This window comes from Callorhinus ursinus, unplaced genomic scaffold (genome assembly GCF_003265705.2).
Source record: "Callorhinus ursinus isolate GAN/ISIS: 27379988/994484 unplaced genomic scaffold, GSC_fseal_2.0 scaffold20, whole genome shotgun sequence".
NCBI classification, from domain to species: domain Eukaryota; kingdom Metazoa; phylum Chordata; class Mammalia; order Carnivora; family Otariidae; genus Callorhinus; species Callorhinus ursinus.
Genome location: NW_027397082.1, coordinates 18,790,125 through 18,808,826, shown reverse-complemented (window position 1 = coordinate 18,808,826; position 18,702 = coordinate 18,790,125). Strand labels below are relative to the sequence as shown.

Below are 18,702 nucleotides of genomic sequence, written 5' to 3'. Positions count from 1 at the left end.
TTTTTCCCCCTCTCTCTTTTTGGTGTGGTTTGAGAAGTTGACTTCCCCCTGTTGGCTCGGTGCTATTTTCTGCTTGCCCAAGACTCCAAATGCCATAGATCTTACTAGTAAAAACACCAGATCAACTGCCAAATACTATTTCCTTTTCAGGTATGGAACACAAGTACTTGTGAATTTGTAAGGACCTTAAATGGACACAAACGCGGCATTGCCTGTTTGCAGTACAGAGACAGGCTGGTCGTGAGTGGCTCATCTGACAACACTATCAGGTGAGCAGCAGGTGCTCTTACCCAGAAGGGATCACTGCTACCCTGCCATTCATTGTTAGCGCACAGAAGTCTGGGTGTGTTACCTTCGAGTGTATTATATTTATAATAAAATGTTTTTCTTTTCTTTTTCTTTTTTTTTTTTTTTTAGATTTTTATTTTTAAGTAATCTCTACCCCCAACATGGGGCTCCAACTTACAACCCCAAGATCAAGAGTCACACGCTCCTGGGGTGCCTGGGTGGCTCAGTCGTTAAGCATCTGCCTTTGACTCAGGTCATGATCCCAGGGTCCTGGGATCAAGCCCCGCATCGGGCTCCCTGCTCCGCGGGAAGCCTGCTTCTCCCTCTCCCACTCCCCCTGCTTGTGTTCCCTCTCTTGCTGTGTCTCTCTCTGTCAAATAAATAAATAAAAATTCTTAAAAAAAAAAAAAAAGTCACACGCTCCTCCAACTGAGCCAGCCAGGCGCCCCAAATGTTTTTCCTTTCTGTAGCTTTTTATAGGTCAAAAGTTTGCCAAAAAAAAAAAAAAGTTTGCCCCAAGCAGAAAGAAAGCACAGCAAAGCCTTTTGTTGATGTGTTTCCTTCCTATAATAGTTTTATTACCAGATAGACCTGTTTTAAAGGTACTGCTTGAATGAAGAAGTGGACAAGAGTGATAAGTAGATGGAGGTTGAAGGCCCTCCTCTTTAAATTCCTCCTGTGTACAGTTGAAAAGTGCTAATAAATAGCCAACTGCCTTTTCTCTCCACCAGTGTTCTTAAAAATAAAAAGAAGAAGAAGAAAAAAAGAAAAAAGATTTGTTTCCCTACTAGAAATTGTGCACTTTTGTTTTCTTCGCATTATGTACTTATCCAGGGAGTTACCAGTCTTTGAAATTATGAAGAATCCATAGATCGAATTACTTCTTGGTGTTTCCCTTCACAAAGATGAATGACAGAGATATGAATAGAATTTGGGAGATCTGTCAATCCTCTCCCTTCCTTCAAAAAGTACTAAGAGGGTGAAAAGGCCATTTAAAAAAACAACAGAACTATTGTTATATCTAAGGAAATTGTCATTTCATTTGGATTGGCCCGAAAGCATGCAGTTTTTGTTTTTTTTTTAAAGATTTTATTTATTTATTTGATAGAGAGAGATATAGCAAGAGAGGGAACACAAGCACGGGGAGTGAGAGAGGGAGAAGTAGGCTTCCCACAGAGCAGGGAGCCTGATGCGGGGCTCGATCCCAGGACCCTGGGATCATGACCTGAGCTGAAGGCAGACGCTTAATGACTGAGCCACCCAGGTGCCCCTGAAAGCATGCAGTTTTAAGATTTTATTTTTTTAAGTAATTTCTGTGTCCATCATGGGGCTCACAAACTCACAACCCTGAGATCAAGAGTCTCATGCTCTTCTGACTGAGCCAGCCAGGCGCCCCCAGTTTTTTTATGTTAGTATATAAATGTTTTTGAGAACTTGCTTTTTGTTTCCATTATAGAGAAAGACTGTCCTGGACAGTGGGTGAAAACAGAGAGTGTCCTTAGTAACAGAGGTGCACATGCTTTGTGAGGCAGGATATCACCAGCACTCTGCATCTCGTTCTTATTGGTGATTTCAGGAAGCATTAGTTTTCTTGGCTTGGTCATTTCCTTCACAGGCAACTGGGTACATTGAATTCATCCTTCTTACACCTTGGAGACCCTGGTTACAGGATTATATAAAGCCTTGTGCTTTGAAAATATATACTTCATATGAACTTCAGTCATACATTTGTCTGCCTGAATTATACAACAGAAAGGAGATCAATCACATTTTTGTATGTATGTTGATTGATTCTATTTTTGTGGGTTTTTTGAAGACATACAAAGTATATTATTATAACATGCCAAGCTTAGAAAAGAATACATGAAAATTCACTTGACTCAATTTTCTTTTCCAGATTATGGGACATAGAATGTGGTGCGTGTTTACGAGTCTTAGAAGGTCACGAGGAGCTGGTGCGCTGTATTCGATTCGATAACAAGAGGATAGTCAGTGGGGCCTACGATGGGTGAGTTTGCTAACAGGGTTTTAAAAAAAAATGTACATCTTGATTCCTCCTCACTGAGGTTGATTAAATATATAGTATTTCCCTGACTCTGAAAGATTATGGATTTCACAGAAAGGATCTGATACAATATTTTTTGTGTCTAGTCTATGTGTTCACCTCTCCTTTGTTTACTTTTCTTAAAATGTTCTTCCTGATCATTTATTTGCTCATGACTTTCATTAACATTTTAGTTATTTGGTTATATACTTGTCTGTTTTACCCTATAAAGCAGAGAACTGGGAAAACCCAGTATACCAGGATATGTGTGTAAAATAATGACTTACTAATAAAACAAATATTGGAGGCAGTATCTTTGGGGCATAGTGTGGCAGGCTCTTGAATATGGATCTCTTTGAGTAATTCCTAAAAGTGTAGCACTCTTGTCTTCACTTCTCCTAGCATTTCGGTGACAAGAAGTTTAATAATCTTTATTTTCTTTGGTCTAATTTCCAGTGGTTTTAGAATCCATTCATGTTGTGAATGGATCCCATGTCTAGCACTGCTAAATACATAGTAAACTCGTACAAAAGTGTATTATTCATTTATGAAGGCCTCTTTATCATTTCGTCTTGTCAGGGTGCCTGACGTGGGGGGTGGAAGGCTGTAGTTCACATACTGACAGCTTTTTAAATATCAGAAACTACCTTACAACATTATCTTAGATTTGGAGCTAGCCATAGTGTTGAAGACAACTCGCGCAGCAGGAATAGACCACTCCCTCTGCTTTGAGTCAGCCATCACTGTTCTACCCTTTGGAAATTGTTCAGGGTGTGAGGACATATTCTAGCTACGTTACATTTTCTGATTGCCCTGGTTTTGATCTGTTCCCACCTTTCTTGGATTTTGTCTGTTATTTACCTTGAGGAGACATGACCGTATGTTTGATTTTTAGAAGGGCTAAACTTTTCTTATTTAAATCAAAATATGAGCATTTGCTTATATAAACTACATAGTTCTTCAGTGGGCTCCAGTCCTCTGGTACATGTTACGTGGGCCATTCTTAGAATTGACCGGAAAGAAGATGCCTCAGAATTACAGGTTTTTCGGTCTAAGTGACCTCTTATATCATTAAGAGGTCTAATGTATAAGATTTCTTCCTGGCCCCAAAGTATGGTGTAAGTTTACCATTCACTATCTTTAGCTTGGTTAAAGCTAACCTATTTCTCATTTTTTAGGCTAAACCTGTACATTTTCCCCTGTTAAGACCAATAACCTCTACCCAAGAATGAATGCAAGAACCAAGTCTCCAAAACAAAAAAGTTTTTATATATTCCTGTGAGCTGCATTTATCATATAAATCACGTTCACTGTACATATTTATTGCCATGACTTTTTGCTGTTCTTCCTGTGGTCCCTTAATTTTGCTTTTAATTGAGATTTTTGTCCCCTTTTTGATCTTTAGAAAAATTAAAGTGTGGGATCTTGTAGCTGCTCTGGACCCCCGTGCTCCTGCAGGGACTCTCTGTCTACGGACCCTTGTGGTAAGAGCCTCGTTGTTTAGAGGGGGTTGGGGGACAGGAAGGAGAAGAAGTTAAACATTGATGTACTGTGGAACACAGATCTGGATTTGATAGTTAGAAACTCACAAAACCTACTACTAAGTGGAAAGGCAACCAGTACATGACAATAAAATATGTTTATGTAGCGCCTTTCATCCAAAAGTGCGTTAGAGACTGTATATGGAGAGGAACATGTCAGCTGTTTAACAGCTGCACAGCAACTCCACACCACAGTTTAGTACAGGAAGTGAGTAAGAATTCTGTATCTACCAGAAACGGTAGGGGTTACTTAGGGGACGAGAACATAATTACTCAAATTGGAACCTGTCCAGAAGCTGAGGACCTGCACACCTGTGCCTGCAAAAAGTGCCGTGGGAGCCTGTGTGAGCCCCCAGTCAGCCCCCTGGCTCTGCAGCCTACTCAAGGCATGCTGCCTCCAGCCACGTGAATCCCCTGTCTTCTATTCCTCATATACCCCTTTGCTGTGAACATCTTGACATTTGAGGAAAGAAGTGACTCAAAAGGAAGAAAGTCACCTTTGAAAGCACTAAATTCTTTATCATGGTGTTCACCAAACACCCGGATGAGAGCGGATGAGAAAATGGCCTAAGGTTAAAAGCTGCTGCCATTCGAAAAAGAATATTAGGTGGGGCACCAGGGAGCACAACTCAGGAAAAAGATGAGAGCTAGCATTTGAAGCCTAGTGTTCTGAATCCTAACTCTCAACATTTGGCGTCCTCTGCTCTGGGGAAGAGAGAGAGAGAGAGAGAGAGACGTTTCTTTGTCTTCCTTGTTGGATTTAAAGCTCATTCTTGCAGCACCAGACCTGCTTTACCTGCGTGTTTCACACACGTTTTTGAAATGTGTACTTTCATTCATCTACAATTAATCTACATCTAAGTGAGGTATAATTTACATACAGCAAAATTTACCTTTTTTCAGTGTATTTTTTCTGAATTTTGCAGTGTGTAAACACCTCAGTCAAGATCTAGAACATTTCCATCACCCCAAAAATGATGCCCCTTCATACCAACCCCTTCTTCCCCCACCCCTAGCAGTTATCTGGTTTCTTCCCAGTGCTTTTGCTATCTTGTGAATGTCTTGTAAAGTAAATCATACAGTATGTAGCTTTTTGCATTTGGCTTTTTTCACTTCAGTTGAGATTCATTCATGTTACCTGTGTTCGTACTTTGTTCTTTTGTACTGCTGAGTAGTATTCCATTGTGTGGGTGTGCCCGTTTGTTTATTTGCTCACCAGTTGAAGGACATTTGGAATGCTTCCAGTTTGGAGTGATGCTGAAAATATTCCCTTACAGATTTTTGTGTATACATACTGTTGTCTTTCCTCTTAGGTAAATACCTAGGAGTGCAATTTCTGGATCCTATGATAAGTGTGTGTTTAAATTTAAAAGAAACTACCAAGCCGTTTCCCAGAGTGGCATTTTGGGAGTTCACAAATGCAAACCATTTTGTATTTCCACTGATGGAATGTGTAAGAGTCCCATTTTTCCATTTTTCCACATCCTTGATAGCACTCGGTATTGTCAGTTTTTAAAAATCATAGCCATTTGAGTGGGTGTGTAATGGTTGTAGTTTTAATTTGCATTTCTGTGATAATTAATGTTGTAGAACATCTTTTTATTTGCTTTTCTTTTATGAAGTGTCTGTTCAAATCTTATCCTCATTTATTTATTGAGTTGTCTTAATAAGTTGTAAAAACTGACTTAGATAAAATCGACATACAATATAGGGGACATATTTAAAGTGTACAACTCAATAAATTTTGATATGTGTACATACCAGTGAAACCATCTACTTCAACCAAGATAATGAACATATCTTCATGCCCCCTCTGTAATCTCTCCTTCCCAACCCACCCCACTTCCTGCTACTCCAGTCCCCAGGCAACCACTGATCTGCTTTCTGTCAATATTGATTAGGTTGTATTTTCTAGGTTTTATAAACGGAATCATACAGTACAGTATTTACTCTTTTTTGTCTATCTCTTTTCACTAAGCATAATGAGATTCTGATTTATATCAGTAGTTCATTTCTTTTTAAAAATTGCCGAGTTAGGTACTCCATTGTATGGTTATACCGTACTTTATCCTTTTGCTGGTTGATGAAACTTTGGGTTGTTTCTAACTTGGGGCTATTATAAATAAAGTTTTTATAAACATTTGTGTAGAATGAAATGAACATATGCTTTCATTTCTCTGGGATAATTCATAGGAGCAGAATAGTTCAGTGTATGTTTCATATTTTTAGAAACTGCCAAACTGTTTTCCAAAGCAGTTGTATCATGTGACAGTCATGAGAGTTCCAGTTACTCCACATCCTCACTAATACTTAGTTTGAGTCATTCTAAGTGTGTCATGGTATCTCATTATGATTTTAATTTGCATATACTTAATGTTAATAATGTTGAGCATCTTCTCTTGCTTTTATTTGCCATCTGTATATCGACTTTGGTGAGGTTATCTGTTTGAATCTTTTGCTACTTTAATTGGTTAGGTTTCTTACTGAGTTTTAAGATTTCTTTTACATATTCAGGATAATATAAGCCCTTTTTGAGATAGGTGATTCACAAACATATTCTCCCAGTCCATGTTTTGGTTTTTCATTCTTTTACGAGCACCTTTTGGAAATTACTAATTTTTGTTAAGTCCAATGTATCAACTTTTTCTATTATGGATTGTGTCATTTGCAGTTATATCAAAAAAAAAAAAAAAAACTTCACCTAATCCAAAGTCGCAAAGATCTTCCCCTGTGTTTTCTTCTAGAATTTTTATAGTTTTAGGCTTTACATTTTGGCCTGTGATTATTTTGAGTCCATTTTTATAGATGGTACAGGTATGGATCAAAGTTCATATGGATATCCAATTATTCCAGCACTATTTAATTCAAAAGACTATCCTTTTTCCTCTGAGTTGCCTTTTGCAGCTTTGTCAAAAATCAATTGACTATATTATGTGGGACTACTTATGGACCTATTGAGTTCCATTTATCTTTTTGTCTGTCATGATGCTAGTGTCATACTTTCTTGGTTACTGCAGCTTTTTATTACTCTTGAAGTGTAAGTCCTTCAACTTCATTCCTTTTCCAAAGTTTTTTGGGTCCTTTGAATTTTCATGTGAATTTTAGAATCTGCCAGTTTTAACAACCAAAAAAAAAAAAAAAGATGAGATTTTCACTGGGATTTTGATGAATCTTGCTCAGTTTGGAGAGAATTAACAACACTGTCTTCTGGTCCATGAACACAGTATCTCTCTCCATTTGTTTAGGTCTTTAAATTTCTCAACAATGTTTCATAGCCTTCAGTGTAAAGGTCTGACACATCTTTTGTCATATTTATCCCTAAGTATTTCATATTTTTAGTGCTGTTGTAAATGATATTTTAATTTTTGGGGTATTTAAAATTTTTAATTTCTGAGCTGCGCATTACAAGCATATAGAAATACACTGTTACTTCTTTTGCAATATGTGTACCTTTCATTTCTCTTTTTTGTTTTATTATACTGACTAAGACTTATGGTACAATGTTCAAAGAATTGGTAAGAGTGGATGTCCTTATCTTGGGGAAAAGACAGTTGGTCTTTCACCAGTTTGTATATACATATGTATAGATACATGTTAGCTGTAGATTTTCTGTAGATACCCATTATCAGGGGATTAGGAAGCTTTTTTGTATTCCTAGATTGCTGAGAGTTTTAGTTAGGAATGGATTTTGTTAACCACTTTTATGTGCATCCAAATGTTAAACCCAATTTTGCATCTCTTTGGATCCCATGAACATTAAAAGGATAGTAATCAAGGAATACTATGAACAACTCTATGCCCCCAAATTTGATAACCTAGATGAAATGGATCAATTCCTTGAAAGATATAATCTTCTGCAACTCACATAGGAAGAAATAGATAATCTGAATGGGCCTATGCCTGTTAAAGAAATTGAATCCATAATTAATAACTTTACAAAACAGAAAGCACCAGGCCCAGATGGGTTCACTGGTGAATTCTACCAAATGTTTAAGGAAGAAATTATACCAATTCTTCACAATCTTTTACAGAAGATAGAAGCAGAGTAAATACTTCCTAACGCATTCTATGAAGCCAGCATTACCCTCATACCAAAAGCAAACAAAGGTATTACAAGAAAAGTACAGATCATATGTCTCATGAACACAGATGATAATCTATAAGCTCATTTACTTCTTGTAAAGAAAGTAAAATAGTGCAACCTCTACGGAAAGCAGTATGGGGTTTCTCAAAATACTAAAGATAAAGCGCCCTCACTTTTGAGTGTATATCCCAAAGAATTGAAAGCAGGATCTCAAAGTGTTATTTGCATACCCATATTCATATATTATTCACAGTAGCCAAGAGGTGGAAGCAACCAAAGTGTTCATCAGGAGATGAATGAATGAACAAAATGTGGTATATACGTACAGGAGAATATTATTCAGCCTTAAGAATGGAAATACTGTCATGTGCTCCAACATGGATACTACTTGAGGACATTATGTTAAGTGAAACAAGCCAGTCACAAAAGACAAATACTGTACTGTTCCACTTACATGAAGTATCTACAGTGGTCAAACCCAGAAATAGAGTGGTGGTTGCTAGGGGTTGAGGGGAGAGACAAATGGGGAGTTGTTGTTTAATGGGTTTAGAATTTCAGTTTTGCAAAATGAAAAAGTTTTGGAGATTGATTGTACAATAATGTGAATGTACCTGACAACACTAAACTATAGGGGCACCTAGGTGGCTCACTTGTTAAGCGTCTGCCTTCGGCTCAGGTCATCGTCCCAGGGTCCTGGGATCGAGCCCCACATCGGGCTCCCTGCTCTGCCGGGAGCCTGCTTCTCCTTCTCCCACTCCCCCTGCTTGTGTTCCCTCTCTAGCTGTCTCTCTCTCTCTGTCAAATAAATAAATAAAACCTTAAAAAAAAACAACACTGAACTGTACACTTAACAATGGATAAATATAAATTTTATGTGGTTTCTACCATAATACAAATTAAAATATTTTTTAAAATAAGGTAGTAGGCAAACACAATTGTATGACTAATATGAGTATTATGCAGGATTTTTTGGTAATATTTTAAACACTTTTCTTCAAATCTAAGTGTAGTCTTGTCACTGTCCTTATATTTAGTGATTTCACAGTAAAGAAAATTTCTATACTTACTTAAAAGGTAGCAGTATGCCAGGAAAATGAAGTAACTCTTAAAAAAACATCCTCATCAAAAAATTAGCAAATTGAATCCAACGATGTATAATGTATGCGTGTGTGTGTGTGTGTGTGTGTGTACACACCATGACCAAGTGGTATTTATTCCAGGTATACAGAACTGGTTTAGTATTCAAAAATTCAACTATCTAATCCATCACATCAAAAAGCTAAAGAAGAAAAATCACACTGTTATATCAGTACATGCAAAATCCAGTGTCAATTCATGATTAAAACTCAACAAGCTAGGAATAGAGGGGGAACTTCCTAACTTCATAAAGAAAAATGCAAATTGAAACCCCAGTAACATACCAAAATGTCTAAAATTAAAAAGATTTATAGTATCAGTTTGTTGGTGAAGATGTGGAGCAACTGGAACTCTGATACATTGCTGGTGGGAGTATAAATTGGCACAGCTTTTATAAAACTGAAAAAAAATAAAGCTGTTTCCCTGTACATACTAAAGCTAGACATATACCTACTCCGTGGCCCCGCAGCTCTACTAGATGAAATGAGAGCATATATCCTTCAAAAAACATGGACATAAATGTTCATAGCAGCCTTATTAAATAGCCAAAACTACAGTCAACCCATACGTCCATCATAGGAGAAAAGATAAAATGTAGTGTGTTCATATTATGGAATGGCAACCGGTAATTTTAGAAAAGAACGTTAGTAACGAAGACGCATCTTGCACTGTTGAGTAAGAGAAACTGGGCACAAAAGAATACCTGCTACATGAGTGTATTTATGTGAACTTCAGGAACAGAAAAAATGAATTGATGAAAGCATTGGGGTGAAAGTAGTATTGAGAAGTAAGGAGCATGAGAGCACTTTCCAGGATGCTGGAAATATTATACATCTTGATCAAGGTGGTATGCCCGTGTGCACTAGAGCAGGCTTGCTAATGAGAGACAGTTGTTGAATTGTCATGAGTTTTGCAAGCTTGTTGACCTCACATGGGTAGCTTGAAATTAGCCACTGTAGGAATTTTTACACCACAAAAATGTGTGAATGCTTTTACAAATTGGGGAGAATTAGTTGATAAACATTTACCAGCACACCTCGTATTATTGCTCATCAATCCTTGGCCTCTGATTGTAGAAGAATCCAACAGATACAGAAAGAGAATAAGGCCAGGGAGGTACTGAGAAATGTTCTCATTCAGCCTAAACTAAGGAGAGTTAGCAGTGAGAAACTAGCATGTTCTTTGACGTGGCTCAGCTCTAGTGAATATACCTTTGATTGTACAGAATCAACTGCCCAATATTGGACTTTCTCCCTTCTGCCTTTAATCCAAATTGCTTTTTCTCTGTGTTCTTGAAACAGCTAAATATTAGAGATTATCATCATACACATAGTCTTTCCATAGACTTCTTTTGACATATTGCTGAATTTGTGTCCTTTTGATTTTGAGTAGTTCAAAAGTTTTTGTTTCTGCTGCTTTAGGAGCATTCTGGAAGAGTTTTCCGACTCCAGTTTGATGAATTCCAGATTGTCAGTAGTTCACATGATGACACAATCCTCATCTGGGACTTCCTAAACGACCCAGCTGCCCAAGCTGAACCCCCCCGCTCCCCTTCTCGAACATACACCTACATCTCCAGATAAATAATCATACAGTGACCTCATACTTGCCCAGGTATGAAAAAGAATTGTGTAAATAGCACTGTGGGTAGGAGATGGAATATTGGCTGTTGCTAGCTCCTGGAGCCTTCTCGTACCCTTTCTCTCTCCAATTCCTATAAAGCAGGTGAAGCAACAACATGAGACAGGGCTGGGGCTGCACTGGACACTGTCTTTCATCAAGGTAGCTAGCCTCAATTCTAGATGATTCTTGATCTAGATTTGAATGAATAATTTCTGCCCCAGTTATCTAATAGGATTGTTAAGAAAATAAAATGAGATTTGAATCAGTTTCAAAGCTGAGAGTAAGCCATAAGGCCGGTGACTATGTAGTTCCCAGATCAAACCAGTTCCTATAATAGAAACCCTTTAAACCAAGTAAATAATATGTGAGTAGAAAATTTCTTGGTGACACCTCTCGGCTGACTTCTCACAGCCTTGTCAGTGTCATTGGATTATAAAACATGGCTTTTTTATCCTCATCCCCACTCCCCACCCCCTCCAAAAAAGACCTTGATAGTAGCTCGGAGTTGGTGACAACTCCATTTATTCTCCCACTCAAGTCTCCAACCTCCCTCTGAGGAAGGAGAACATCCCACATTTCATCTTTATCTATGTGATGGTATATTCAGATCACACCCAGTGTCAAGCAGTTCAGATCCATTAATGAGGTTATCATTGGGTTGGGGAAACTGCACTACTGGGGAATGTTACTGTCATTATGATTTCTTATTTCCCACATTTACCTTAGTTCAATGGCCGAAGTACAGATTTAGTACACTTTTCTGCATATCTTTTTGTAGTGGTTCTAAGTGGGGTGGTCCATGCCCTGCTGGACTCACTTCAGTGCTCACTGTTCTCACAGAGGACACACCACTTCCTATCCCTCAGCCAGTTTACCCAGGCAGGCTCAGGTGAGAATCCTAGATGTGTGCCCCTGAGCAAGCAACTTCCAGAGCCTTAGATTCCATATTAGTAAGATGGATTGCAATCCCTACTTCACAGAGCTGTTGTGAGGATTGCACTGAAGTGTCCTATGAAAAATTCTTAGTGCTTAGCACAGTGCCTAGCACAGGACAAGCCCTCAGTAAAAAGTGGTCATCGTTAGTAATACTGTAATCATCATGTATCTATCCCCTCCTTTTGCCAGAATTTTCTCTTCCTTAGATTACTATGGCATTTTGCCATTTTTAATATTCTTCCTGGCTTTCTGATTGTTGGTCTCCTTTCTCCTCTCACCTCTGAAACATAGACATCCCCTAAGAGTGTGTCTCGGACTTTTTTTCCTTATCAAGCCTTCCTGTTTTGGCTGCTTTTTCTCTTCCCGAGGCTTCAGCTCTCATCTCAATGTAGATGACCCTCAAATTTGTATCTCTAGTCCCAACCTCTGTCTTAATCTCCAGGCCACATTACCAGCCACCACCTACACACCTGTCCTTGAAGTTACAAGGAACATGTCTGGTGCACACTTCTCACAATCAGACTTTCCCCTCATCCACTCTTCCAGGGCCCTCCAGCCAGAAGGCCGGACAGCTTCACCCTGCTGTTCCCCTTCTGCTGGTGGCACAACTATGCTTCTGGCCACTCAGGGCCAGAACCTCAGAGCTAGCCTCACCTACTCCACCATCACAGGGAGCAGAGTCACTCTTATGTCAGAGTCACACTGCACGAGCGCTGCGGCCCTGAGCATGTCCGGCCCTGAGCATGTCCGTGAGCCCCACCATGTCCCCACGCAGCCTGTGTCACCCTTGACAGAAGCTCCTGCTTGGCCTGGGCAGAGAGCAGGTGTTACGAAGGACCTCTGAGCCTTTCTTCCAATTGACAGCTAAGTTAATGTTCTTCTCTTAGAACAAGCGAGAAATGTATGGGGTGCCTGGGTGGCTCAGTTGGTTGAGCGACTGCCTTCGGCTCAGGTCATGATCCTGGAGTCCCTGGATTGAGTCCCACATCGGGCTCCCTGCTCAGCAGGGAGTCTGCTTCTCCCTCTGACCCTCCCCCCTCTCATGCTCTCTCTATCTCATTCTCTCTCTCAAATAAATAAAATCTTTAAAAAAAAAAAAAAAAGAACAAGTGAGAAATGTAGGGAAAGGGACTAATGACTCTGTGCTCTGTTTTCACACAGGACTCATTAGAGTTGCGGTATTTAACATATCTGCCAATACCAGGATGAGCAACAACAGTAACAATCAAACTACTACCCACTTCCCCGGACTAGCCGAGGAACGGGGCTTTGAGACTCCTGTTGGGACACAGTTGGTCTGCAGTCGACCCAGGATGGTCTACTCAGCACAGCTGACTGCTTCCGTGCTGCTATCAGAAGATGTCTTTTATCTTTTGTGAATGATTGGAACTTTTAAACCTCACCTCACCTCCCCTCCTTTCCTCTCTGCACCTGTTTTTCCTCATTTGGTTCCAGACAAAGATGACTTATAAATATATTTAGTGTTTTGCCAGAATCTCTCTTGCTTTGCCGTTAAGCAGAAGAACTAGTTTCCCTATATAGCCTTCTGGGAGACCAACTTCTAGGGGACAGGGGATACAGCTTCAAGCCAGACAGCACCCATTTTCTCCCTGTGAACTCCAGGAATGCCCAGCACCTGGCAGGATCAGCCGAGCCCCACTGTGCTTAGGAGAAGACAGCTGTCTGTATGGCCTTTGGGGTGAGAAAGAAAACAAAAGTACACACTGGAAGATCTGGGCCTCTTTCCTTTCATCTCTTTCTGTTTCTGTCACTACCCCCCCCCCCCCCCCACTTCAACCTGTTTCTCTGCTGCACCTGAGAAGAAAGAGTATGAAGAGAGGTTCTCAGTTAACATGAGGCAAATCAGAGAAAATGCCACACTTGGAAGAGCTAAACGCTGTCCAGTCAAAATTTCAAACCCAGGCTTTTGCTGCAAGTGACCCTGTGTGGCAGCAGTGGGTTCTTAGAAGGTACTCTCATCATATTTGCAACTCTTCTCTCTCTCTTAACAACACCCCCCTCCGTTTAAAAAGGTGGGGGTGGGGGTGGGGCAGAAATCGCCTGGGCTCCATCAATGGCCACATCTTTTCTGGACTCAGCAGTCTCCTCGATTCCATGTAGAGTGTGCAAAGGAGTTGCTGATTGCATTTCCTCTCATTAACAATTAGATGTGTAATAAAAAGCATTGTACTTAATCTTAAATCACTGGTAAGGCTCAGCCTAAAGAAAGGTTTGAAATGGCCGGAGCCAGTCGCTGGGTGCAGTCCGCATAATGGTTCACATCTCTGATTTGCTCATCAGGGTCTGTGGACACCCAGCTCCTGTGTCTTTGCCAAGACCATGATCAGGTTGCTGAGAGGTGGTCAGAGGTAAAAATGGATTTCTTTCTCATTTAGAACAGTAAATATCATCTCTCAGAAAGCAAACTAATCATCTCAACCTTGCACTGCAGAACCTTCCTCCTGCTTTTCCCAAACCTGGTATTTACAAAAGGGCAAAGCTGCCAGAAAGAGGATCAGGGTGAACTTTGGCACACAGGGTTTACTAATGGGGCAGAAACTGCCTTCTCTTTCCTTTTCTTCCTCCTCCGGCCTTATTTAACTCTCCACTCTCCCCAGCCAATAAAATTTCTCTGGAAGTTGGTAAGCAACATAAACAAATGGACCTCAGCAAGGGCCAGGCCAACCTGGCCACTTAAAAGGCAGCTGTATAAGTGTCGGGCAGGGCGTGTGTGCCACCCCAACTTGAGAACACAGGAAATACTACTAGCATGTGCCCAGCTTGTTTCCCGGGGGAGGCACGGGGCTGCACCAGCCCTCTCATGTGGCGTGGGCACCTCCATCACAGGTTCAAGGCCACACTGCAGTCTCTAGTTTCCCTTGGGAGCTGAGCAGTTAGTCAGCCCTGTTGTTTCTGTTCCTAAGCAAAGCAGTTGAGTAAAAGAAAGCCCCTTTTTAGCCAGCTGCTGTAAAAACATCAGAATGGAAGCCAGTTGCAGATGACCTCAAAGCCAGACCACCTTTAGTTCAGCAAGGGGGAGAGGGAGAGAAAGCCATCTTCACCCTTCCCTTCTGATGTGACTGAATGTTGTTCTTATGTATTGAGGAGTAAGTTATGCATATCCGCTTTTCCTTTCCAGCTTCAGGAGAGCTTTTAAGCTTTTGGTTCCAGGTTATATTCAGAAAATATTTCCCAGTGTAATATGTCATTGCCTGGGAGATATTTTCTGAGTATAAGTCCCTTCCCACCCACCCAAACGCTACAGAGAAATGTTTTCTATTTAGCTGTCATCAGAGTTCCTTGTCTATTGTGTTGACTATTTTTGGCTTTTCGATTGGTTAAGGATTTTGCTATAGGTGAGGCAGAGGGCCATCAGCCCTGAGTAACACACAGGTCAGGCATTAAAGGGGCGTGGCTTTCAAGCTGTTTGAAAATATTGTCCAATAGCCATAACTTTACTAGCCTTTCTGTTATATGCTGCTATTTAAAAGTGGGAGCTGTTGAATATTCATTGGTGCCCGGGGTTTTGCTCTCCCATGTAGGTTCAGTTGAAGGTAGATTATTTCTAAGATTGTTTTGAAGCTTGTCCAGTACCTCATAAATGAGATCAAGGGTGGACCCTGCAGTCTGGAGCCATTAGCTCCATCGAGCATGTTCTCCAAGTTGTCCTTTGCTGCTGATGGAAATGGGAATGAAGTTAAGTGGTCTGAAAAACTGAGTCAGTCACATTTCTCAGCTCTGGGGGTCATTTACCAGTTCATTGTAGAAGAAATAATCAGGTAAGTAGAAGTTCATTTCCAGAGAAGGTAAACCCCACTTACCATCTCTGCATGATTTCGGTCGGAATTGATTATCACTAATCCCCAACTGGGCTAGAATAAATGTAAAGTTTGACCTTTTTAAAAAGAAAAGAGAAACAAAGAAAGTCTCAATACATTGAAAGGAATGGTAGAAAAGGAGCTGAAGGAGTCTGTTGGCTCTGAAATGGCATGTCTCCATTGTAGATTAGTCTCTTCTCACTAAAATTCCAGTGTGGGCCTGAAAGAGGTGTTTCTTAAAGATGGGAGGAAGCCCCTTCAAAGGCGGGCACGCAAGGAGCGCGTGCATGCACCTGCACCTGCACCCTGGAACTCTCTGGGCACTTGGGAGCTCTCCAATCACACGTGGGCTGCTTGGACAAAACCAGCATGCCTTGCTGCACGTGTGTGTATTTTCACTGCTGAGAACATCCTTTTCCTTTCTTACGTGCCATTTGAAAGTGGACATGAATTGTGAATGGAGGCCTTTTACACTTGTCCCTTGGCAAGATTTTTTCTGGTGACTCTTCACCAGAAACTTCAGAGACAGGACTCTCTGGAACTCTATTGACAAGTAATAAAGTCTGGCCCTCATAACTTGTTTCTGAACTGGAAAAAAAAAAAAAAACCTGGGACCCCTAAATCATTCTGTTTTCTGCTTGAGTAAGAAAAATCCTTATTTTTCTTTTGTAAAGTCATAGGCTGAAGAGAAGAAAATATGCACTCTTCTCCTCTGCCATCTCCTGGTACCCATTGGTCGGAACAGCTGTGGTTGGTCTACTCCTTACTTAGCACTTGATTGTATGTGGAAACCAAGGGCTTGGGGTGGAGGGGGGTAGGGGATATTGGAAATAATTAGGGTGTTTTTTTTCTTTCCTAGAAGTAGATTAGATACCTTGGTATTGTTGACCTTCTTGGCATCTTCCATTTATTTTAGGTGATAATACCTTCCTGCCTGAAGTGTAAGCAGTCCAACCCAGAATAGTGCAGGCGTGAGAGCCTAGGCTGCAAGCTTAATTCGGGAGGAATCCAAAGGTACTTCCTGGTGGAAAAAGGGATGCTTAGATACCCACCACCTGTGACCATCACACTCTTTGATGATCAGGTTTACCATGTGACTTTAATCCACATTTCTGATCTTCCCTATTTGGGTGAGCTGCACAGACTTTCCAAGAGCCCGGAGAACATGAAAAGGTGCCCTTGCTTCTCCTTGCCTTCCTTTTTTCCCTCCTAGAATAACTCTCACTTGTAACCAGCACACCCAAAGCCTGAAGGCGGAGTTCATCTCCCTGGGCTTCATCCACATAGCTGATCACTGACAGAGCAGAGCCCCTTACTTTACCATTGGCTCAACATAATCAGTGCCAGAAAGATAGCCATCTCTTAGGGTAATAAAGCTGAGTTTTGCTTCTGCTGTTTTTATCTGTAGTTCATTTGTGACTTCAGAATACTTGAACTGAGGAGTGAAACCAAAAGAGCACAATTATGGCTGCCTGATTTCTTGTGGAACTTAATGCATTGATATATGGAAGTGGAACTTAATGCATTGATATATGGAAACCTCTTCTGTTGGAAGTTGAGTACCTATGATCTAAAATTTCCTGGAGGCAGATGACCTCTAAAACATATGCTCTCCAGTCCCCCCAGCTCTCTCAGCTCGTGGTTGGCTCTGTGTGTGTTTAAGGATCAGTGTGGTGAATGGCATTATAAAGTGTCGCTTCCCCTCTATCCCTTTCTCTTCTTGGACACTGAAGGAAAAGACCCAACAAGGAGGGTTAGACGTTTGGGTACCAAGGAAACTACCACCTTCCCAAATCAGTGATCACCTAAGCGCACCCAGACTCTTGTGAGGAATGTTCGCTGGACTCCAGCTATGGGGCAGGCCTGGCAACGAGTGTGAGCTTCCTTGAGAGCTTTCAGTTGGCTCAGCTCTCTGTTCTCTAGACTCTTAAGTACTGACTGCTTTTACTTTTGTGGTTATGTTATCGTGATGTGTAGTCAAGGTACCAGTATGTTCACAACCTAGGATCATGGTAAAATAGTGTGTTCTGGTTTTTTTTTTTTTAACTGTTCAGAAAAAAGTAACTTAAATTACAAATATAAGATTAAAGTGAGTTTTCTAAGTGTCTTGTCTCTTTGCCCCAACATCAAGAGGACAATGAGTTTCAATATATCAATTGAGGGAGTGCACAGATACCTTTTAAGATAATCTGACATGAGAAAACATGTAGAGAAGTGAGGGCCAAATGGTGTGAAAAAATCTGGGGCCTCTGGAAGACAATTAATGTTCCATGTTGAATTAAACCAAAGCCAAGGTGATGGGTAATTTGGGAACTGGTCACTATAGCCTCAGCCTGCCACAACCCAACCGGGGCCCAGAACTTAGATTTTCCTCTGCCTCCTCTGTGACTGAGATGGGTTACCCCTGCATCCCATTTGGTCAGTTTCTGGAAAGGTGAGCTCACATTCAGGAGCAATTTCCAGAGAAACTCCAACAAGCTACAAAAATGGAGAGAGCGGGGTGCCTGGCTGGCTCAGTAGGCAGAGCATGTGACTCTTGATCTCAGGGTTTTAAATTGGAGCCTCATGTTTGGTGTAGAGATTTAAAAAAAAAATTTTTTTTTAAAGATTTTATTTATTTGACACACAGGTAGAGAACACAAGTAGGGGGGAGCCGCAGGCAGAGGTAGAGGGAGAAGCAGGCTCCCCACTGAGCAGTGAGCCCGATTTGGGGCTCGATCCCAGGACCCTGGAATCATGACCTGAGCCGAAGGCAGACGCTTAACCGACTGAGCCACCCAGGTGCCCCCCCCAAAAAATTTTTTTTAATGAAGGGTGCATTGATCATCTGAGGGAAAACACTGCTACTCCAGGTGAACCCACCTCCTTCCCTACTTAAACCAAACCTTGGCCAAACCTTGGAAGGTGGGTACAAGGTTATTGGCATAGACAGACCCCCTCTACTCCCTCTTATTTTTTACCTGTGAGCTTTCAGTGGTAGTGCTCCTCCCTGCTTGACCAGACTCCTTGGATCTGTCACCCTGTGGTCTCAGTGCCTGTCATACCTGGACTGACTGTGGTCATGGGAGCTCTCTCAGACTGTTAGATGTCAGGGCCCCACTGCAGAACTATGCTACTTGAACTGAAGGCACATCAGAGCCTCAGGTACACCTGGCATTTTGTAGGTGGGGAACCTGAGTAGCAAGAAAGGGGGCCTCCTCACATTGCCTGAGACCACACTAGAGTCTCCTC

The 18,702-nt window shown here is 41.1% G+C and overlaps 1 protein-coding gene across 9 annotated transcripts in view; it reads left to right on the top strand.

The window, feature by feature from the left end:
* BTRC (beta-transducin repeat containing E3 ubiquitin protein ligase) overlaps positions 1-16,101 on the top strand; it is a 170,280-nt gene extending 154,179 nt beyond the window's left edge. For all 9 annotated transcript variants that reach the window (XM_073904295.1, XM_073904292.1, XM_073904290.1 and 6 more), the window contains 5 exons: positions 151-269; positions 2,186-2,296; positions 3,738-3,816; positions 10,516-10,708; positions 12,815-16,101. In XM_073904295.1, the coding sequence (XP_073760396.1) occupies positions 151-269; positions 2,186-2,296; positions 3,738-3,816; positions 10,516-10,677 (471 nt within the window). In that variant the 3' untranslated portion in view covers positions 10,678-10,708; positions 12,815-16,101. The remainder of the gene's footprint in view (positions 1-150; positions 270-2,185; positions 2,297-3,737; positions 3,817-10,515; positions 10,709-12,814) is intronic.
* Positions 16,102-18,702: the final 2,601 nt, after the last annotated feature.